General features: G+C 43.8%; 1 protein-coding gene across 1 annotated transcript in view; it reads left to right on the plus strand.

Moving 5' to 3' along the window:
* The window catches only part of cachd1 (cache domain containing 1), a 70,830-nt gene that overhangs the window by 25,291 nt on the left and 21,142 nt on the right, over positions 1–24,397 (plus strand). Inside the window, exons 2-8 of the mRNA XM_061078484.1 lie at positions 1,951–2,013; positions 7,280–7,428; positions 14,267–14,373; positions 20,043–20,169; positions 22,706–22,850; positions 22,931–23,147; positions 23,251–23,400. Coding sequence (XP_060934467.1) covers positions 1,951–2,013; positions 7,280–7,428; positions 14,267–14,373; positions 20,043–20,169; positions 22,706–22,850; positions 22,931–23,147; positions 23,251–23,400 — 958 coding nt within the window. The remainder of the gene's footprint in view (positions 1–1,950; positions 2,014–7,279; positions 7,429–14,266; positions 14,374–20,042; positions 20,170–22,705; positions 22,851–22,930; positions 23,148–23,250; positions 23,401–24,397) is intronic.

Consider the following 24,397-nt stretch of genomic DNA (forward strand, 5'->3'; position numbering starts at 1 on the left):
GGGGCTTTGTGTGCAGCGGGCGGGGGGGGGGGGGCAGCTTACAGTGAACCACCTGCCTTATACCTGCTGCCTCAACACAAACATTAGTTCTACTCTGTTTGTAGCTGCCACACAGTCCTGCTGCCTGTGTTTAGGGAAGTGTGTGTGTGTGCGTGTGTGCGTGTGTGTGTAAGAGAACGAATATTTAACCAATGGGACCCAGGAGACCGTGTGAATAAGCGTGTGTGTGTGTCAGGGGCAGCTCTGTGTTCACACACCTCCTTAAGAATGTTTGTTCTGCTGCTCTCGGAGCGCTGAGGTCACACCAGGGCTCATTTGCTCCATGTACGGCACTATTAAAACTGCTTCACGCTGGAAGGGGAACGGGGGGGAATTTAGCATCACCTTGTGAATCGGCTCCAGACGGGTGACGCATTCTGCTCGCCGGCCGAGAAGCTTGATTGAAACGACAGAACCGCACTGTCTGGGTCTGAGGCTTCTTGGCTGTTACAGGAGATAGGTTTATCATCCTCTCGGGACCGGTAATGAAACCGGCTCTGCACCTGTCTGTGCAGAGAGATGCATCGGTGCTAATGCTGCTGTCGGCCCAGACCCCAGATGGATTCAGTGAAGACCGGGTGTTGAATACCTGGCGTCACGTATTTTCACACATTGTCCATAAACTCAGGGAACCTTCCAAAATACATCCCCAGAACAATCACGTCAGTTTGTTTTGTATCGTGATTTATGACTTTAATTGAGTTGAACTGAACAAACATTAGGACTTGTCCTCGCACGAGAAGCACAGTGTGACGACTCACAATGTGTAACTTGTGCTTTTGTCACATAGAGGTGTGTCGAAAAAGCCAGCGTGCCAAAACACACACGATGTCAGCGTCCTGGTGGAGGAACAAACCTGCAGGGAATCGAGCAGTTATTAGATCCAGTTACACTTCTGCCTGACACATACAAATATCCATTGTTGTGAAGGTCTATTCACACGGTTTTTAATCGTCATCCAAGTGTTTTGCAATTAGCATTTCCAAGATAAGATAAAGTAATTTGGTAAACCACTAAATCAAATCGTTGACATCAGAATCTCCAGTTATTGAGCACATGCATGTATATTTTGCTAAGTAACGTAGCAAGTCCAAGGTTAAAAAAACGTTTTCCCACGTTGTCTTTCCTGCTGCCTGCCGCTTAAAAAACAACACATTGATCCCGGACAGATATTGACAAGGCAGTTTCCAACCTGCTTACCGATCAGAGCCTTTGGAATTTGCATGTTCTCCCCGGGTCTGTGTGGGTTTTCTCCAGGCGCCACAGTCCAAAGACATGAAGCTGAGGTTAATTGGAGACTTTAAACTGCCCGTGGCTGTTGTTTTGGCGTGTGTCTGTCCTGTAATGCATTGGTGACCTGTGTGTCCCCCCTCGCCTCTCGCCCCCTTGAGGCCGACAGACAGAATGATGTTCTCTTTATGAATGTAACCGCGGCGATGGTCTGACTTATCCTGATTTGGTTAGGAGAGAGCCTATTGGCCAACAAGTCGACCTGGGCACATTTGTTTTGTCTGTACTTGATGTTCAGTAACCAGCCCAGGAAGAAGCTCAGTGTAGCCGTCAGCCTTAATGAGCATCAACAGAACACAACCACAGAAAGGCCCTGGTTGGACTGCATTCTTTGCAAACGTGAGGCCATGGCACCGAATATGAAAAAGGTGTGGATGCTTAAAGTGTGAAGTCACGGTGTGATCATGCACAAGTTTGCAGGGAGGCTACATTTGCAATCACCCTATTTTTTCATTTTCTTCTACATCATGTGGATAAATAATCTTCCAAAACTCACCTGAAAGCAAAATCCTCCTGTGTAAACAAACTGTGCCAATCCTCGTCCCCAGGTGATGGATTTCAGTTATTGGATGTAAATCTTTCCCGCTCGTCTAACCTTGTTTCCTCTCTGTCTCCCCACAGAGGATCTTCAGCTCGTTCACGTACACGGAGAAGACATCAAACGGAGAGACAGAAGTGCAGCAGGTGAGAAACAAAGGCTTCTTCTATCTCTGCGTGTGTGTGTGTGTGTGTTGTTAGCTGTCTGGTTGTGCATGGATGTGTCATGAATGGTGTCTGCTTGTGGCCGTGTGAAGGTTTCAATTCAGCAGCAATAATGAGGGTAGACACACACACACACACACAAACGCACACCATCAGAGGAAAATGGTGTTTATTAAAATCCCACAGCTGCTGTGTCATTGGCTTTGAAGTTTTGTTTTTCCCCTCGTCTGTTGTCTCTCTCTTCCTCCCTTCACCGGCAGTGAGCTGCAGTCAGACAGGATGAGACGGATGAAGGAGAGATCGGCGTCTTGTCTGGAAACAAACACATCAGCCACAGATTTGGGAGATTTGTTTAAAATGACCCTTAAAGCTCCAATTTTAAACATCTTTTTCTTGTGCCATGTTTGTCCTCTATTGGAAAACTATGCATAGAATGTCTGGCATCTGATGTCAAGGCAGTCAGGATTGTGTGTTGGCACGGCGTTGCTGTGTGTGTGTGTGTGTGTGTGTGTGTGTGTGTGTGTGTGTTTGCACTTGTGCGTCAGGGATATTGGCAGAGTGACAGTAAACAACAGTCTGGTAAACAGCCACCAGCAAGAGCAGACAGGTTGATGTTTCTCTGCATATCTCCTGCGACTGTGCACCGGTGCATCCATCCATCCGGTGCATGTTCTGTGTGTCACATCCACAGTATCTCCCACCTTGTAGCTATTTACTTCTGCAGGGAGGCAGCTCAGATTAGCCCTGCACCATTGTTATTGCACCTTTATTTTTGGAATGGGTTGTTTTGCAGCTTTCTGTCTGGAACTGTAGAAATGACCTGCAGTAATTGAGCACCAGTTAAGACCCGCTGCAGTTGTTGTCATTATCGTGAACTCAATGTTATCATGATCGACAACCTCCCTCATGTGGATGACTCCAGCCGCCGGTTTATTCAGAGCTAATGGATATGAAACGTATCACGTGTCTAAAATGCACCAAATTCAACTCTGCACTTCCTTCGACCCATAACAACATGTCAAGTGTGAAACTGATAAAATTACCGGTTCTGGGCATATTCAACCTATATACAGACATTTCTGCAGTTATAGATTCTGTATATGAGGCTTATTTCCTGACTAGAAACTCCTCGTGTTTCCAGGCTGCAGAGCGAGAGTCCTGATGATGATCATAACCTGCTGTGCAAGGCCCATTTTCAAACGAAATAGGTCCAGTCCAAAACTAATCCTCTCCACAGAAACCTCAACAACAATACCAAGCCTGAGGTTTTGAATTGCAATCCCATGGATTTGGTGTGTTTTTAATAAGCCCAGATCCCGGGGCAGCACTGACTTTGTTCGTTCTGGATCCTCGTTGGAGGAGTTTAATGATTGTATTTCCATGGGCGGCTCATAGAGCAGCTCGTACATTCTGCCCGTTGCCCTTCGGAGGCTGGCATCAATTAATTCAGATGACAGGCCTGGCATAGTTGGCTTTCTTTCTCTCTGTGGGCAGAGGGGCTGTGTCCCTGAGCCAAGTCCAGGCTCAATTAGGAGGAGTAGATCTGCAGAGGAGGAGAGGGCTGGGAAAGAGCAGGAGAGGGAGGAGAGTCGCCAAGGAGAGCCGGAGAGGAGCCAGCGTCTCCTCGGACCAGTTTCTCCTCTAGAAATTCATTATTTAGACAAAAACACAGACTCCATCACTCTCCCTCTTCCTCTGTCCTCGTCTGTTTTATGAATGTATTCTGCTTGTTTCACTCACTGACACGTTCTGTCAGAGTGGATATCCTTTATTATATATTTATGCTGGTTCCTGGTTCACATACACACAACGCTGCATTAACACTATGTTGAGGATTGTTAGTTTCCCTGTGAGTGGAGCATCATGGTGGGAAATGCTTTTTAAGTGATCAGGCTCAATACAATCTATTGAAAATGTCATTAATGGGCCCAAGTGACAAAGTAAAGTCAGTTCTTCTTTTGAGCTTAGAGTTATTGGAAACAAACAACCCTTTGCTGTTGCTTGATATCGATCAAATAGATGTTACATAGTGTCAAAAACGTTTTCTAACTTTATCAAATCATGTTTAATCGGTTCATCCCCATCTGCAGAGCAAACAAAGTCTGAAGTATAAAAGCTTAAGAAAACTCTCTCCGTCATTAGAATCAACACGACCAGTGGAAATATACTAATTAATAACGATATTACTTCATTCAAGTAAAAGCAAGATGTTCACAGTCAAGTTTCGACCATGCCAGTTTCTTACGCCTGCAGCACAGACCTGCATCTGTCCTTCACTCGCCCTGTATCAACTCCAACCCTCCAATCCAAAGTAAGACTTGCCGTAAACACTACTGCCAGCGCCTGTGGTTGAAGACTGCCTCGTAAACCCAGGGTGCACCCACTCCATCCTCTCCTGTTCTGTGGGCGAACCCAACCCAACTGGGTGTTGTAAACCCCAGCGGCTGGTCGGATGGGTCAGAGAGCGGAGAGAGAGGAGCCCTGTGTGTTGGAGAATGTGGTTAATCTCCAGGGCACAGGTTGGCTTTGGCTGCACCGTGGCAGACGGTAACCCAAGCTTCAACTTGCATAGCGGGAAGTTTCTGGTTTCTCTTCAGTCACTCTGTTAAAAAAGTGTGAGTCCTACTTTCTCCCTCTGTTCCTCCCTCCTTCCAGACATGGAAACACTCCACTAACTGAACACTGGCCCATTTTCCTCTTTTTTAACACAAAGTTCATTGCAGCTAATTGCCATGCTGCGATGCATGGGCAGTATGGCGTGTTTAAGTCTGTGTGCGAGTGTGCACATGTGATGATGTGTGTATGTGTGTGTGTGTTCCTTGTGGTGGAGCCGTGGTAATTGTGGGGTGTGCCTCAGGCCCCTGTTAAACCCCTAATAAGAATAGCGGGTGGTTGATTAGGTGTACCAGCGGTCAGTGGGTCGCGGTACATTTCCCTGTTCCTGGTTTGAATCACAGGCCTTTACAGGCGCTGGTAATTATGGGATGTGATATAAAGGGAGTCAAGTTACTGTGGAAATAAACCTGTTCCTGTCTTCAACAGGGCTCGGTATGTAACCTGGAATGGTGTTGGAAAATATTCAGACCACTTTTTCTACATTTCTCTTATGGTTGCCGGCTAATGTGTAAAATCTCATGTACTAATAGAGGTAATTTCACAACCACCTTTGTGTCTGCGGCAAATGCTGTGAAAATATGGCTGTGAAAAGTGGGATTTGTGACACAATGTATACAGTCAAATAGGAGTAATGGCAGTTGGGATGATTTATGCATTTTGTGCATTCTGAGAGTTTGTATTGGGCGATACAACGGTGACCTGAGAGATCTGCCCAGTTGATACACTGGGAGCATTTTGGATATGTAATCTCGAGCCAGGCCATTCAGAGCAAGAACCCTTAAAAGTATAGGCTGGAGTGAACAGGTAGTAAGTGGAGTTGTTTGAGAAATGAAATATGAAATAGCGAGCTTTTTGGGTCAGTTTCCATACGGTATGTGGAAACACAAGGAGTGAATTTATACAAAAACAATGAAAGAACTGACTTTTGTAATTCTGTTCCCATTACATGCATAAGAAAGAAATGTAAGGAACAGAAGGAATGATGTAGACGTGAATAACGATTGTTTGAAGACTGTTAATCCACCTTTTTTAAGAATTTCACCGATTCTAAATGAAAAGTTAATCCAAAAGTAACTGCGAGTGATTAGTTCTTTAACAGATCTCGAGTTAACCTGCAGATCATGTGACAGCTTTCAAGGTTAAGAGGATAATCTGTCACGGATTACATGCCACACATGTGATGCTTTAGATTGAGTGAGTGCAAGTTTGTCACAATCCATCATAATGTTCCCTTTTCAGGCTCTTTGGCAAACAAAGAGCAGGAACAGGGATCTGTTGTGAGCAGCGGCTGGTGCGCTGGTTATTAATGTCCCCCAGGAGGCCGCCACAGATTATTAGTTTCCCCCAAAGAAGCTGGAACTCCAGATTGAAAACAGCACGGTGTGATGTGCGTCTGGCCAGAGTCCTTCAGAGGAAGACAGACAAAGCATAATGTATGCATGTTCAGAGGCTTGGATTCAAAACTGAATGAGCTGCTCGGCCTTTGTTTGGAAACTCCAATTTCCTCCCCCCCGCTTCCTGGTTTCTGTGCATTTTTTAAAGGTCAATTACACTCTAAAGCTGAGTATCTACCGTGCTGGAGACGCCATGAGCCTCCTATCAGATGTTTAAATTAACGAAGAGAAAACATTTCTCGCAAACAAGCCGAGTAGCTGCAAGTGTTTTGTGCAAGATAATCTGCAAATAAATAAGATAAATAAATGCACCACACAGGAGATAAAATGGTAGAATCCAGTGGGTTGTGTGAAGCAGTGAAATGTAGGTCGGTCCTGTGTTTGTGTATTTTCTGGATGGATTTTCTTAATAAATGCAGTGGAGAACAGTTAATGTTCCCAAGTCTCCGACATCCATCATCCGACGCTGCTTTTAACAGTGATGGATTTCACACTTAGTGCAGCCCGAGGTTTTGGCATCTTTGATTTGATTCAACTCCACTTTTGAATATTAACTTGTTCCTGTGTGTTTGTGGACAAAAGTTCCTGCAGAATTTAACTTGTGAGGATCAGTCTACCTGACTCTATACTATACATTATATACTATACCATGGTACTATACTGCTATACAACCTCTACACCTAACCCTAGATTTATACTTCTCTGACTATACTGGAATATACTTTAAAAATCATGGTTTCACGTGTACTTATGTAAGTTCAGTACCTGTTTGAACCATAGACTCATAATAAAGATGGACGACGGGTCTCCACTTCTTCCTGTGGCCACCATCTTGTTCTTTGTTCATGTCTTTTGGAGTTTGATCCGTGTCCCAGCTGCTAACTGGGAGGAGGTGGTGGTATGGCCTATACTGTAGTCAGCCACCAGGGGCCAATCAAGAGGATTTGGCTTCACCCTTGAGGAGCTGTCATGTCATCCATCTTTATGTGTGGTTTGAATGGTAGTGTGTGTGATATTTGTAATGTTCTGACTACTTTCTACTTTAGTTTGGCTGCTTTTACGCAAACTATTGTCTCATTTCCTATTAACTGTAACCTTTTAAAGTACAAAGTTTTCTGGGCCAGTCTTGGCCGTTGTAAAACTGTTAATAAGCTCAGACTGTAAGTAAAGAAGAGCTCAACGTTGGTATCACCATGACTCACTGTCTAACTCTCTTGTCTGTGTTTCCCTTTGTGCAGTTGGCCAAGAAGATTCGGGAGAAGTTCAACCGCTACCTGGATGTGGTGAACAGGAACAAACAGGTGGTGGAGGCGTCGTACACCGCCCACCTCACGTCTCCGCTCACTGCGATACAGGACTGCTGCTCCATACCAGCATCCATGATGGAGTGAGTTACTCCCTCATCAACACAAAGACACACTTTCCTCTTTCACACTCTGTCACCCTGCGTGAGATTTATCCTCTGCGTGTAAATCCACCTCCAGCCGTCAGCACCTGCGCCACATTAAACCCAGTTACAGGTGTTTATGTTCTAGCTGATGGGTTTGTAAAGAGCTGTAGATATTAGTGTACATTGCTTCATGGTCCAACTACACACACATACACACATCTCATCAGTATAAGAGCATCTCTACTTTGTTTGTGGCCCTGCTGTCAATTCAAAGCCAATAAAGTAGACTCCATTTTGTTTAGGTTTCCTGGAACAACTCTTTTTATGAAGCTATTGATGCCTGACCCAGTATTTTCCGCAGTATTGGAGACATGTACTAGTAAATAATAGTACTGGTATTGATATTGGAACATCTGTAATTCAGACCTAGTCCAGGGTCCAAATCAAGCCGTTGTGCGAGAGGTTGCTGACGTGACGAGGGTTTTTATGAAACTGGGCGGTCGACCCTAATATTTCAGATTTAAATTCTATGTTTGTGAGTTTCTAAAATCGCCCTAGTCCACAGAATCAGTTTTTCAGCCAATCACCGACTCCAGCAGGCGAATCCAGTTCAAAGCCGAGCTCCGAGAGAGAGAGAGAGAGCTGCTTTCAGTTCTAATCTACAGAGCAGCAGCTGCCTCCACCCCTCATCCCCGCTCTCCATTTATGTCTGTCTCCCTCCCCTCTATCAGCAGATGTAACCAGTTATTGCTCTCTGAAGTTTTTGCGCCGCAGACTTCACAGGCTGCAAGGTCACCTGTCTTTCCTTCGCTGGTGCGGAGGGGCGGAGCAGGGGGGGGCGGAGGCTGCTCCCTGGCCGAGGGCCACGGGCCACCTGTAGCCGAATCATGCACATGACGCTCCGAACACACAGTCGACACTTGTTCACACGCAAACACCCGGTATTTATGTTGCTGAACTGTAGGTTTACAGCCTTGAGAGAGTTTGAGGCAGAAATTGCAGAGAAAACGATTATATAAGGCCTTGGTAGGAAGGATGGAGTGATGCAGAGGGAGTCGCTGGAGGAGGTGAACATACCAAACTGAAGCTGCGTCTGATAGATCCCGGAGCTTCAAAGAATCTCCCTCAGTCGGGGGAGAGGCGCCGAGCTCCCTCACTCTCATTTTCTTGGGTTTATGTTGGATCGTGAGATTCTTTCTGGAGCTGTATGTTGAATAATTTAGCTCCCCCCTCCCCTTCCCCCTCCATGCACACTGCATCAGAGACACCGGCAAAATCATCTTTCAGTTTCACAAGTTTAAATTAAGTTCTGATAACTTGGCTGCAGTATATGGGGAACTAGTGGAAGCTCAGACTGAGAGAAATGTATTTGTAATTCTGGGGGAAAAACAATTATTTGTTTACCCGCAGAGTTAGATGAGACCATTATCATTTGTCTTTATGATAAATACATATGTCAGTGGAGTCAGCAGTGGGTTGTGTTAGTCTAGTTTCATATAGTGACTGGAGACATGAGGAAACAGCTCATCCAGGTAAAAATCTGCTGGCTGTTTAACACATCAGATTTATTCATATTTTATCATTTACTCATACTATATTTGGCTCTATATATTAAGTTCACTCATAATGTCTTTGTTTGGAAAGAGGATAATATTGGTGTGATGAATGAATGGGTTGTATTAACGATTGTGTTAAAGTTGGTCACAAAGAGGTTCCAGGGTTAGGGCAGCATTGGAAGTTCTTAAACCTGTTTGTTTGCACTTCCAGCACAACAGTGGACTTGGACGACACCTGCTAAGTTTAATACTTCGGCTGAATTTACGTTTGTCGTCTACTAGTTTTTTTGGCCACTGAAATGGAGACTTTTGTAAATTGCTGCTATCTCAGTTTATTTAGGAATCTCCAGGGTTGCAGTTTATTCTGACGCTCGGACGTGTAAAACAGAGAATTTAGGAAGTCACACACATGTTTGCACCCTGACTAGATCTCATCATCCTTGACTCACCACCGACACACGGGAAGGGTCATGTGACGTGCGTGTTCAGGTGTATTGGTATGGATGGTGATTATTTCTAATGTTTGTCTGACTGGTCTAGAATGCTATGTGTGTATTCCTGTACTTATTTCTCGGTATCTTTGTAGAGTGAAGACATATTTGTAGAGTGAGGACATGGAGGACAGGGTTAGGACTTGGTTTCAGGGTTAGTCATTTAGTTCTGATGGTTCAGGTTAGGGTAAGGGGCTATAGGGAATGCATTATGCCAATTAGGGTTGTGTGTGTGTTACAGACTAGGAGTGGGTGGGCCTCCTGATGGTGACACGGCTTTGTCTCTCTGTGGTTCCCTTCAGTGTGTCCTTCAGTAGTCTCTGGCGTCAGCTGCTGGGGGGGGTCCTCGTCAGGTCAGCCAGTTTAGAGGCGGATCAGGTGGTTCACAGGGTGTCCCTGTCTGTTAGCTGTCAGGCTAGCAGGCTATCATTTCTCCGGGAGGCCACAGAGGGCAGCGCTTAGTGCCCGCTGGTATGCTTTAATCATCGCTCCGGCTCAACAACAGGCTGCACCTGAAAATAGCAAAAGTATGTAACTCACAGAGTTGATGGTGTGTGTGTGCACACGAGGCTCTGTGTGTTTTATATTTTTAACATCTCCAGGTGCTTATTTCAACAGTTCCACAGATACGCAGTCGTAAAAGTGAGAAGTGTGCTCGGGATCAGCCCAGACGACGTCTAATGATCTCATTTCACCAGAAGTTTGTGGAAAGATGAGCTGCGAACGGGCTGTAAAGTAAAATACTGTTCATACGTCCATGGAGAATTTATTTTCCCCTGAGAAAAACAAATACCTCTCTCACCATAGTAGAGGAGAAAGACTGAGGAAAGGTGGAAGTTGAAGTAGATGAAAAGAAAAGGCAGCAAAGTCACTAATGTTTCTACCAAAGTTGGACAAAGTTCATCCAGTCCCTGCTGTCATTATTGTGTCTAAAATAATATTCAATCTTCTACCTGTGACAGAAACGCACTCATTCTTATAAATCAGGATTTTTCAATACTAACTTCCCTGTTGGATTGATTTTCCTCTGATTGGACGGTGAAAAGAAGTCTCTAATCGAATCATCTCAATTTAGACCTTCAAGTCATATATGTCACAATATAATGTTAATAATTCATTCTACGAGCATTTGGCTGTTTTTTCATTTGATGTTTTTTGTATCCAGCAGTTTTACCACCTTTGTTTGTTAGAAGCATTACACACAAACTATTCAACCCATTTCATTATATGTTGTGGAGTGGCGGGTGACGACCCAACAGGAACCCAGTTTTGCTGTGGCTCTGGATCAGAGGTTTTTCAACATTTTCATTGAAATCTCAGAGAATAATTCTTGAATCTTAATAATATATTTTTTTTAATTAGGCAGATTTGTTTGGGGATTGATCAGTGACAGTTGGTAGAGGCCCACATACAACTTTTGTGAGTTTAATTGAAAAGTGCACACACATTTTAATCCATACAATGCACTAAAAGCTGAGTTGCAGCAGTGCTCTTCCTGTTTCCACATGACAAGATGAACACATCTTTAATTTCTCCAAATTGCTGAACCCCAAACGCAATGATCACAGCACACACAATATCTCACATGAGAATGGGTAATGCACTGAGACTCTGCAGCACCGTCCCTCGTAAATTAAACATGGAGGTTATTGACGCCACTCTGCTCGTACTCAGCTCCCGTTTCGAAGTAGGAATTCTCACCATCTAAGAAGCTGGCAGATTTACAGTCCAGATCAAGCGTATAAGTGGCAGTGACTCAGCCCTGGTCCTTCAGATCAAGCTGATCTGGTGGGGGGGGGTGATATCCTCGTCATCGGCCTGACGGTGATATCTCTGTTTGTGTATTAGACGACGAGATGGAAACATGCCGAGCAGGTTGCGAGGGAGTTTAGTTGAAGTGACTTTAACAGGTGTACATGCTGCTGCCTCTTTCTCTCTCACCCTCTTTCTCTTTCTCTCTCTCCACAAGCCTCCGTTAATGTCATACTCTTCTGCTTTGTTCCCTTCATCTCTGCCTCCCTTCAACTGTCCAAAATTATTTCCTCTTCCAGACTCAGTTTTTCTTACGCACTCAAATTTGATCTGTTGAAGCGTAAACAGTCAAGTTGGGTGTGAACGCAGATTCAAACTTCCTATATGATTTTTATGCTCTTTAGTGCAAATGATTGGCCTTAAAATAAGAACCAGGTTTTTATCTGACATAACTTTTCTGATGTGAAGTATGTGGCAATATTCATTTTTGATTGTATAAACTTTGAAAAGGAGCTGCTACTATTATGCTCACTTCCAGGGAGACCAGGACATCAGACGTACCTCCCAGTCTATTATAAGACAGGATTAAAACCCACTTTAGAGCTTTGTTTGGATTTGTTTGTCGTCAAAGTCCGATATTTAAAAAACTCTTCAGCTGGCGTGTTGCAGCGTCACAGAGAGGGATGGCAAACACATTAGGAACGACACTGCTCTTGACTTTGCAGCTTGCACAACAGAGCGCCTCTTCAAGGTAATTGTGCTCACTGGGCTTTCCCTGATCAGCAAGTGATTTCCTCCTCTGTGGATAAACATGGATCCTGCAGGTACAGCTTAGTATAATGGATTTTATAATGCTGAACACAGCAGGTGCTAGAAGTGTCTGGACTTCATGGCTTTTCTATGACGGAAGATTTAGATTTCCAGAATAGTTAAAACTTTTTCTCAAGCTAAGACCCCCTTTGCTTCCTCAGAGTAGTTGCACAGTGCATATTTGTATTTAATTCACTGGAATAAATGTCAGTTTGCTTTTAAAATCCAGAGAAACGTAAATACTTGTGTGTTTGAATGTTTCCTGAGGACACTCTGGCTATTGAATTGTCTTCAGGATCATTTCTAATCACAGCTTGGCGAACACTCCCCTTCTGGGAGATATGGTAATCAAGCGAGCGCTGCTACATGTTAATAATTAATATGCATATTCATTGGCATAATTATTTTAAGCACTGTGCATCGTGCTTGTAACATTTATGAATAAGAATTCGGGTTTTATTCAGTTAGAAATACATTTTTTCTTAATCGGTCTTGTCCTATGTTTGTGTTTTTCGTCGGTTCTCGTGTCTGGTGAGAGTCGTGCCTTTTTTTGCGAAACTGATTTTTCTGCCCTCATTAAGATTTCTGATATGAATGGGAACCCCCCCTCTCTCTCTCTTTCTCTTTCTCTCTCCCTCGTTCTCATATGTTTTTTTGATGTGGAATTCAAAAGACTGCAAATGTATTTTTTATCTGGCACACATTCTGCCGAGCGTCCTGCCCCTTCTATGCAAAGTGGGTTGAAGGAGAATAGTAATGACTTTGGCCTTATGGGACTCCCAATGAGTGAAGTTCAAACGCAGCCTGTACATCACAGCACCTGTCAATCAAACCCGGGCCAGTGCAAGGTCTGCAAGCAGAGGGAGCCGAAGATGGGTGTAGTGTGTGTGTGTGTGTGTATGAGTGTGTGTAGTGTGTGTGTGTGTATAGTGTGTATGTGTGTGTGTGTGTGTGCTAGTTTGAGGGATGGAAGGATCAAAGCGCCCCGGCTTGGTGCAGTGCAGAGCAGCCTGCTCCTCTGCATACCTCCCTCGTTTGTCAGCTCTCAGCTCCAGAGATAAAGGATGCGTGGAAACCGTTTGTGCTTCAGCATCAACACGGACACACGCATGTTAAAATGACGCTGACACATGAAAGACTTTATTATATGTCATGTATGAAAATGTTTGCAGAAAATGAATGCGTCTTAAGATGTGACGATTCCAACACAGATATCACTGTTTGACACCTCTTCAACACCGTGTGTGTGTGCGTGCGCGTGCGTGTGTGTGATCCTTCCCTTCCCACCATATCCCACGATGCATTGCGCTTCCGTGACAAACTGTGTTTCAAAGAGACAATGGCGAAAAAAAGGCAAAAACATGAGAAGAATTTAATCTTAAATGTAAGATCTCAACCGAACAGCTAACGGTACACGTTAATAAAAATACATATTTTAAGGTTTTTAATTAACAGAAGAACTTTTTCATCTGTAGCTCTGTTGCTAGGCGACCACTGTAAGGGCGGGACAGGCTGGTGATGCAATAACACAACCAGACAGTCTTTATTTTTTTTTTTATGGCCGATGTGGTCTAAGTAGTTTTAATAAACTGCAGTAAGAGATTTATAACCTGTAGAGCAGCACACTCTGTCCTCATACCCCTAAATATATTATTTAGAATAGCGATCTGTTGAAAATGATCCTGGGAGATTGAGGGGAAAGTATAGAAATTGACTGACGATATGAGTCAGAGCTCTGCGACAGATGATTTCGATCAGTGAGTTGCGCAGGCAGCCTTTTCAGCAATCAGCTTCAGATGTGTTCAGGGAACTGGGTATTAGCTTCGTTTTGGGAAAAGCTATTTTTCCGTGGAAAATATTATTCACCAGCCATAACAGCGACTTTTATATGAGGTCTGGGCAACACATGATACAGCCAGTGATCCAGTGTGTGCTAATGAAACTAACTGGGCCCATTAGTTCCAACAGATGTTTCATCTAATTGGATTAACTTCACACAGATTCGTGTAAATCTTGTAATGTAAGTTAAAAGCTTTTTTTCCCCTACAGTTTAAATGTGAACATTAGCATAAAGTCCTAGGAACGCACAAACCTGTGAGTTTGGGTTTATTGGAAATAAAGAGGTGGAGCAGTAAATCTGTTTTGTAGGAAAACGGAGCGGCTCCACAAACACCAGTCGGACAATTTCTCTACATTTCTCAAATGTTGCCTGTTTGTGTTTTTTAGCTTCGACGGAAACTTCAACACCAACGTGTCAAAGACGATCTGCTGCGATCGACTTTCCCCCACTGTCAACAGCCGGGCGTTCAACCCAGGACGGGACCTCAACTCAGGTTTGTGACTCACACACACAAAAACACACACACACAGGCGCATTACATGAAGGATAAATCATTTTTAACTTCTCTAAGGATGTTAGGTTTCACCCTTGTCTGTTTGTTGGTTTGATGTTAAACATAAGCAAGATGATGCAAAAACAACTGGATGATTCCAATGAAACCTAACATTGAAAGGAAGCTTTTCAGTTTTAGTGCAAACCAGGAATTCTTTTCACTTTCTCTGCCATTGATTGGACTTTTTCGTTTAAATGTGGTTTCATAATTGGACCATTGGGCCTCTTTGGCAGAGAGTTATAAAACTTGGCAATGGTCTGTTGCAAAATTGGTAATAATTTAATAGCAATTGCTATGACAACACATTTTTTTAATGATGAAGCCCTTTTTTTGTGTGTTAAACAGAAAACCCACTGATCTAAAGTTGTGTTGTACATGTCCAGAGAAGTGTGTTTTTTGTCTTTCCTCCGCTCCCTCACTCTCTCCATCTTTCCTTCTCTCTCTGTTTTTGTGATCATCCTTTGAATTTAAAATTTTTTAAAGCCTGAGATCAAATACACTCTTTGAACTCCTGTCTGCCGGGGCTGTCAGGTTGTGCAGGTTTTCATCATGCTGATGATAGGATCCTTGTTTCTGTCCTCACTTTACTTCAGATAGAAGATTGCACCACTGAAACTGCACATGCTGAACATGTAGCCTCAACAGACCTCTAATAACAAATCATATGAGTGAGAGCAATGGGAAACTGTTAGCTGCTGTTCTCCCACAACACTTCATTTCAGGCTCCAGGTCGCACGTTACCAGGAAAATTCCCATGTGTCTGCATTTGATTAAGAAGGAAACGCGCCAAAATTGACTTTCCTTCAGGTTTTCTATTCTTTTCTTTTTTGGGCCATCGCTTGGTTACCAGTCTGCTCCTCCTGCTCCCAGGGATGAAATATCAAACTACATGCAGTCATGACACAGAGACTTGTATATCCTGGAAGATTGAACCACTTTCCATGTGTCTCTTTTAAGTTTCCAGTTCAAACCCAGTACTCGTTGTAAAATCACAGCCATTTCTCACCAGGAATTCAACCAAATCCCTGTTTGAGTTTAGAGGTTGTGGAAGTTTTCAAATACAAATCTGACAAAAATGCTCAGATTGGACAAATGTAGTTTAGGCTGTTTTCAGACATTTACTCATGGTTGCAGGTTTTTTCTGTGTTGTTTCTCTGCACATTTTCCTGCTGTATTCTCAAATGGTTCACTCAGATAATTTCAGGAAATGTCTGGAGTTCAGTCTGAAAGCAGCATTAATAATCAGTGTTATAGGCAAATCTAGCTTTAACCAAGCACACAACAGGTAACTTTCTCCCTTAGCATGTCATGCAGGCAACAATTATAAAAATGATTGCTATTGACCATTAGATTTGAAGAATTTGTTGACTGTGCTGCATGGAATGGGCGACTGCATCCGAAATTTTGCAACTTTTGAAATTAAACCGTTACTTTGCTTACTTGCCACAGCAATTGGCCACTTGTGCAAAGAGGCAGGACTTGAACTTCATATTCAGTTTTTGTATCAGTCACTCTGTGCGAGAATGTGAGTTTCTCTTGAGCGAGACTGTTGTAGAAATGTTGGTCGCCCTTCAGCAAAGGCATAAAAATGCTGCCTTCAGATGAGTCAGGACAACTTTGTACAAACTACTTTATACTCTGGACGTTGTCATCACTCGTCTTCCCCTCCAACTGCATTTCTTCCCCTCTCTCATCCCGTAGCGGCCCCTTGCCTCCCATTTCTCCCAGATACATCTCAGCCTGCTTGTCGCTCCGCTCCAACCATTCATAATGACGGCCATTCATTGCACGTCACCATCGGCTGGGCGTTATTTTCCTTTGCGAGCCAGTCGCGGCAAGTTCAAGTTACCCCTCTGTCTCCCCTCTCCTCTCCCTGCCCCTCCACACTCAGCCCTCCTTGACCCCCGAGCTCCCAGTGTATTCACTCTCTCCCATTTGTCTCAGCCCAGTCTAAACAAGCAGCCGCAGAGGGTGGGGGTGGGGGTGGGGGGGTGAAAGAGCGAGGGATAATTGAGAGGGAGAGAATGATGAATGAAGGAGAAGGGGAAGGGTGAGAGCTGATTGAAATGGAGTAATTGTCTCGAGACAGCATTGTTTTCCTTCCATCTTCTCTCCTCATCTTCCATTTTTGGTGTTTTTTGGGAGGAAGAAGGTTAAGAAGGGGTTGGGGGGGGGTAGTGGATGTGGGAGTCATCAGTAGTGATACTAGCAGGTTGGGGTGAAAAGACGGGTAGATGAGAGATGGCTGTTGTTGCAGGTCTGGGTGATTACAGGACGTGTTTGATGCATCTTCTCTCCTCCATCTATTACGTCTCCTATTTTCAATTTTTTTTCCAAAGTAGTTTCATCCATTTTTCTGACTTGTTGATGTTGTGTGACTTCCTGAAAGTGAAGCATCAGCCCACAGTCTGTCATAGATCATGCCTCCTCTATGTTAGTGGATTGGTTCGTGCCAAACTAGAAGGACGTGAAATTAACTTTTCTCTAAGATGGTTTCTGTAATTTTTCAATAGTTCTTATCACACTGATGCATGTGCTGGTGTTCATTGTTGTTTACTATTGATAAGTTATTTGATATGAAATTGGGACATGATTGACAGCTTGGAGTGAGTCATGATTGGCTCAACATGTATATCGATTCACAAGATGGCTGCAGTGTTGTTGTCAGCAATGAAGCTGGTGAAGAGCCTGTTTTTGGTATTATTGTGCAGTTCCATAATTACAGTTTCTACAGTGGGCTGAGATGAAGATGCACTTAGTCGGTCTTCTGTTTCTGGTTTATCTCTCTGATTCCACTAGCCTGCACTACTTAAAGTGCTGCATCCAGTGTGTTTATGCATGGGTGTGGATGCAGATGGGTCATTTGCAGAAAGCCAATTATCAAACGACTGGAGTGATTTGGGTCGTGTTTCTCGGCTCGTCCATCCGTTTCTGCAAAGATCTAAACATTGTTGGCAGAAGTGGAGCGGTGCGGCCTGACAGATGTTTACAGAGTCCTTCTTCTAGTGTCAACACAGCTGAGTGGTTCCTGTTTATATGAGCCTCAGAGATGGATGGAGTGACCGGGCTGGGATAACGTACGAGGAGCGACCGCCGTGTGCAAGAAGCTGCTGTGTCTCCAGAAAGTAGTTCCCTCGCCAAGGAGGTGCAGCCTGAGGGGATGACTTTGGCAGGCGGATGATTTTACAGTTGTTCTGTAATTTATCTGTTTGTGTGCATACCTAATTTGTTTCAGATTTCCCTGCGAATTGAATATTTGACTTTCAATTTTCCACAGCTCCAACAGGAAAAAAAAAGAAATTCTTTGGCTCGTAATATTGTTTGAAGGTTGGAAAAGGTCAAAACAAGTTCTGTTTAGCGGGTGATTAATTCAATGTGATCACAAGCCAAGAACCACAGCTGACTCTGAACTCACCGTGAATGGAGGATAGTCTGTGGACTGTAGCCTTAATTAACCACATACTCTATTTGAAATCCTATCCCAGGTTGTGGAAGTCGACCTTTGAATAACATCAAATGGTCGGCTAATCAGGGGAACATCCTGTTAATGCATAGTCCTTCTAATGAGCTGCATGAACCGCAATGCATCTTTATGAGAAGTTAGATCTTAAACATTTAGTTGGAAAATAAACTGAACATATAAAAACTCATTTCAACGCTAATAAGTTGTGGTGTTGTGATACTTACAGGATGAGAAGATATAGTACGTAACAATTCTTAAAACGTACGTCTAAAATGAACCAGACCTATGTTCCCTTTTTTTTACTTTAACATGATCCAAACTTTTATTCACGATAACGGGCGTTTCTTTCTTTCACCTTTTAATTGAGTCGTATCCAAGTTGTCCATCTCTGATTTAACGTCCGGGGACAGATCAAGAAGGAAAACGCTAGGCTAGCCAGTTAGCCAGTCGGCTGTTTGTACCTTCCACTGTTTCTATCGTTGAAGAGTAATGTATCATGATTATTCAGTGCCGTTTGTTGCGTAAAAAACATACGTTAACTCATCCGGGAACATGATTCAATGGCGTTAAAGACAACTACACCCAGAATCCCTTGCTGCTTCACAACGTCATCAAACTAGGTCTTTTATTTATCGATTTGATTGAGAGACCCCTAGTGGCCCGAGTTGAACATTGAAGTAATGACATTTATTATAGCTAAACTTTCTAAACAGTTTCAGCCTGATTTCTGCTGGGTTGTGATTTCAGATTACGAGACGACCCGAGGTGATGGATTCCTGTATTTTAACATTTGAACAGCTGCGTCATCGTTTGTTTTAACGAAGCCGAGCGTGATGGCTACGCTCTGATTCGTCCCTCTCTGCCTGGTTAAAGGCCTAAAGTTTCTATTTGTGTCCGCTCCCCTGACCCGCTCCCGCTTCCCCCCCCCCTGCCTCAATCTCTCTTTGTGAAAGGCCGTTTTGTGTTGCAGCGAGCGGAAAGGAAGTTGCTGGCTTTGTGATGGGATCTCTGTGAAGATACTGTTTACTCTGTGACCCAGTAAAAAAAAATCTGCCTGTTGGTGTTGAGCAAACCCTCGGGCTCGGTGTCTCAGGCCGCTGCATTATGAGGCTGTTATTTCAGCTTGTCCCGCAGCCGCGGCCCCCCCGACACACAGATCCGAATCTGGCGTCCGAAATAAAAGGGGTGGTCTTGACAGTAGTTGCACAGTTCAGACTTCTTTTCTCTCCTCAAAGTGAGTTTATTCTATGAGAAGGGGCATTCACATGTGTAGAGGAAGGTATTTAAGTCCATGTCATGCGTGAATAGGCAGGTTTGCATATGTATTAGGTGTGAAACAGGAGATGGAGCACACCTGTGTGAGGGGGTCGGTAAAGTGTGAGCAGCTCAGGATTCTTTGAGATGTATTCATATGTTTATTTATAGATATTAATTGAAGGTTTGTTTTGCAGTTATCGTTAAATTGTGTGACTCTGAAATCTGATGAGACCTGATCAGATAGAAATGAGGACGATTTGAATTTGTCTGAAAACGTCTTGACCCCTCCCTTTTTTCTACAACAGTCCATAGAAAATAAATATGAGCGAACTTTGAGTTTCGCTTGTTGAGCTGCAGATGATTATTTTCACCATTTGCTTCTCAATTTCTCAAGCTTCTAATTGATATTTGTACAAAATTATTCACGGAGCCACGGAGGATTCAGCAGAGAAAGATATCACACGGTGCAGATATGTAGCCTACAGCAGCACACACGCACACACACACACACACACACAAACACACACTCATGCTCACACACACACGCACACACACTCACAGTGAGGCTATGTTAGGAGAGTAAAGAGCTTTAGCATCACATAAGGTGGAAGTCATGGTTTTAATCCATTATGAACAACATGAAACATGAATCTATTTCTCTGATCTTGCCACTCGAGTCCACACAGGATTCACAGCTGATCCCTGAACTTGAAGACGTCTCCTTCCTGGAACCTGAGCAAGAGAAATGCTCAAAGCTCTGAAGTTACTCATCTGTTTTCTCTCTTTCCCTCCTGACATTTCCCTTTACCCTTCCACCCCCCTCCCCCCCACCACCACCTTTCCTCTATCTGATATCCTCCTGTTCTCTCTGTGTCCTTTCCCTCTGCAGTGTTGGCAGACAACCTGAAGTCCAACCCGGGGATAAAGTGGCAGTACTTCAGCTCGGAGGAGGGCATCTTCACCGTCTTCCCGGCCCACAAGTTCCACTGCAAAGGAAACTTCGAGCACCGCAGCAGGTATAAAAACAAACTCTTCTTTCTGCAAATCTGTCTCGTTCAATCAATCCAATTTTTATCTGTATAGCTCATGTTCACAAATCACAATTTTGTCTCATTGGGCTTAACAAGGGCTACCAGTGGCCGCCCGCATCCGCTTCAAAACACTAGTACTCGCGTACCGTGCTGTGAACGGATCCGGTCCTGTCTACATCCAGGACATGGTCAAACTTTACACCCCAGCCCGTTCACTCCGCTCTGCTTCGGCCAATCGGCTCGTTGCTCCTTCACTGCGAGCCAAACACTCATCAAAATCATGACTGTTTGCTGTCCTGGCTCCTAAATGGTGGAATGAGCTCCCCATCGACATACGGACATCAGAAAGTTTACACATTTTCTGCCGAAAACTAAAATACCTCTTCCGACTACACCTTGAATAAAAAAAATTTAAATTTAAAATTAAAAAAAAAACTAAATTTTTTTTGAAACTGACAATTTAGAAGCACTTAAATGGCACTTACTTATAGCATTTTGTATTCTTTGTTATTTTTAAAGAAATTGTACTTTCTTGTTCCTTGTTGTCCTTGGTTTGTACCCTCGGGGTTGAATGCACTTATTGTAAGTCGCTTTGGATAAAAGCGTCAGCTAAATGTAATGTAATGTAACAAGTTGCGACAGCCTTTGACCTTAACCCCCAAGATCTCAGAGTGAGTCACACGTGAGAATCCGTCTCCCAGCACGTCGACAAAAATACCAATATTAGCAAAATTCGTGAGAAGGGCCCAAGTGTAAATACATGGAAGATTGTATTAATGTCTAAAGTATTCACACAAAAGAGAAGAAGGTCAAGGCCACGACTTGTTCCCCCCCCTGTCAGTTGCTGTGGGGTGGCCCAGAGGGCATGTCGGTGGCATGCTGCCCTTGCACACCCCTCACACACACGGCCCTTGGCAGGAATGTGGCTCTGGACCACTAAAGCCCCCCGGAATTTCACACCTCCAGTGTTGGAATTTTTCTTCTTCTTGTTTTTACGGCCACAGCTTATAGACGTCCCGCTCTCTCGTCTTTTATTTCTCCGTCTTTGTCTTTCTGATGCTCCCTGATGTTTTTCACATTGGCTCTTTCTCTTTTTTAACTGTAATGTCCGTTGTACTTTGTGTCTCCGTCGCTGTGTGAGTCAGCGAGCTGGCACACGGCCACGACAGAGCTTGCGTTGCCTGGCTTGCTTCGAGTGTGAATGAGGCTTTGTGAGCACATCACTCGGCTCCTCCGCCCTGTGTTAGTGTCTCCTTGTTCCGACGGGCCACACACACAGTGGTCCGCTGACCCCCCCACCCACGGCACCCCCCATGAAACCCACCAAGCTGAACATACAGGCACATACAGTGACACTCACCCAACTTTACAATAAAGGTTTAGAGTTTACAGCTTGAACACGACTTTACTTTTAGCCTTGAGATTAGCTCAGAATAACAGAGACTTGTTATTACACCAAAGTGAAGTCCAGATGAATGAGGTGTTTTCATACTTAATCGAAAAGACGTTTTATTTTAATTTAGTTTTCTTTGTAACAAGACCTCAAAAGCTCCTGAAACCTTATTTTACTCTTCAAAAACACATGTGCATAAAACTGAAAAAGTTAAATTCCCTTTGTGACTTTTGAAACTTGAAGATATTCAGGGAGGTGTGCGCTCAATATTCTGGACAAATAACTCCGCAATGACAACATGAAACACAGAAAGCGTTGGATCACCACCAACAATAACAGTAGAAGGAAAGGGAATCTCGTTAATGTTGTAGCTGAGCGCCGAATAGAGAAGGAAAGACGACTCCCAAGTGGATCAAGGGAAAGCGAGGGATAGCGTGAAGGTAGAGGAGGGAGACAAAGAGGTTCTGTTTACTGCAGATTCATGAGACGGTTACTAGTGTCACTAAAGTGTTACTCCAGTTTATAGATGATTACACTGCAGGAGGGATTATGATGTTTAAGAGTCTGTGCCTCCCATTCTTCTGAGTGCGGTAATCCAGGAACTAATATTCATTACATCTTCGAATTTGGTGTAGAAAGGTCAGAGGTCAACGTCACAGAACAGGTTTTTGGCCCCACAAGGGAGTTTCCTCAAATTGGACACAAATGTTCAATTGCACTCACACATGAACTGATTGGAATTTGGTGGACAAAGGTCAGAGGTCACTTTGGTTTACAAAAGGCTGTAAATTAAAAATACATATGCTAATAACGACCAAAGATCTCACATATAGGATAAAATCATTAAGGGATATTGTATAAAGAAAATGTCAAAGGTCAGATTGACGTTATTCAACACCGTTACTCATGAGCAGAAAGAGATTGTGACCATATATCCAGCATCTTGACAAGAGCTCTAGTTTGTTTCCAATGTTTGTTATCTCATTTATATCATCATTTTTATTATCTCTGCATAAAGGCTTTTACACACACGTTGATATTATTGTTGTTGGAGGATCTGTATGCACAGTATATTTCTCCGTAGTTCTAAAGCAACCATGCATTATTGTGTGTGTGTGTTTTCTGCAGGCCTGTGTACGTGTCTGCAGTGCGTCCCCAGTCTAAACACATCGTGGTGATGGTCGACCACGGAGCGTCCGTCACTGAGACTCAGCTGCAGATCGCCAGGGACTCGGCGCTCGTCATCCTGAACTCCATAGACGAGCACGACAAGGTAAGTGAAAGGAACATGTTCAGGGGCGCTGTATATTCTCCAAAGCTCGAGTGACATCGTCCTTATTGCTTCTTCGTCAGATCTCCATTCTCTCGGTGGCAGAGACGGTTCGTTCCTGTGCTCTGGACCAGTGCTATAAGAGTCTGCTGTCGCCGGCCACCAGCGAGACCAAGAGGAAGATGAGCACCTTCATCTCCAACATCAAGGCTTCAGATGCGGCCACGCACCACGCCGGCGGCTTCCAGAAAGCTTTCCAGCTGCTGAGAAACACCACCAGCCTCAGCAGGCAGAGCCCCAGTAAGAACCCTGAAAGAAAAACAGACAGTATATTAAAATGCTGCTTCAGGGATCGGTTCTATTTGATATTAACTATTATGTGTGTGCTCGTGTTCTTCACCAGCGACTGACATGGTGATCATCTACCTGTCGTCTGGTATCACGACCCGGGAGTTGTCGGAGCAGGAGAAGCGAGCGACGCTCAGCGTGGTCCGAGACGAGAACCGACACCTCAACAACTCCGTGATGATCCTCACCTACGCTCTCATGAACGGTGAGTCGGCTCCTCCAGACACTTTCCAGAAGAGAGTCTCGAGTTTAACATTCAAAAACTAATAGTTAACACTTTTTGATGGACGGATGGATTTCTTTTTTTATTTTAGGCAGTGAGGTGCAAATGAAGAGAGTTTCTACCATACCGTATTTTAAAAAGTAACTGTACGCTGGTTGAAATGTATGTTATTATATTAATGAATTGTATTATGTATCATTCACGTTCAAATACTGAGAATTTCCAAGATATCCCAGAAGATAAGAACCAAAGCAGCGCCACATTTTAGTTTGATAATAGGGAAGAAAACTAGTTTCATTCACAGTTTCAGAGCTTTGTCAAATTTTCTGGTTTGAAAAGTTTTAGCCGGTTTCTGCATCTGCTCAGTAAACCAAACTGAAGTCTGTAGCATCTAGATATATCTCAAATATTACTCACACATATAAGATTTGTGTATTTTTAGGAAATTTTAGCTTTGGCTTTCAATCTGTCTCGAGTGACATTTCCTCCACATTGCACATTGGTCATGTGTGGTTCTGCTGGGAGCCGTTTCTGTTTGTTAGATCCTCTCATGGGCACAATGTGCTTAAGAGAAGACTGAAGGTTAGAGAGGTGCTCAGAAACCTCAAAGGCTTTTTGTTTTCATTGTGTGTGCTTGTGTGTGTGTGTGTGTGTGTTGCTGTAGGCTACACAACTTGCCTGTGCATCTGCCTCCTCTGATTCCCACCTTGCTCTGCAACACACACACATGCACCCCTGCCTTGCATGCATTAGTCCACCATTAATACAAATAATTTCTGCATCGGAGAATGGAAATGAGGAACATCTAAGGAGAGGAGAGAGTGAGACTTCAAAGAGGCGTCCTGCTCGCTGTGTGTGTGACTGACAGAGGACCTCGGCTGTGTAAAGAGCTCCATGATGAAAAGGATGCAGAAATCTATCATCCTCTGAGTTTATTAGAATTGCATATCCCAAAAAACATTTGTTTTGCTGCTGACGC

Source organism: Limanda limanda, chromosome 9 (assembly GCF_963576545.1).
Source record: "Limanda limanda chromosome 9, fLimLim1.1, whole genome shotgun sequence".
Lineage (NCBI taxonomy): Eukaryota > Metazoa > Chordata > Actinopteri > Pleuronectiformes > Pleuronectidae > Limanda > Limanda limanda.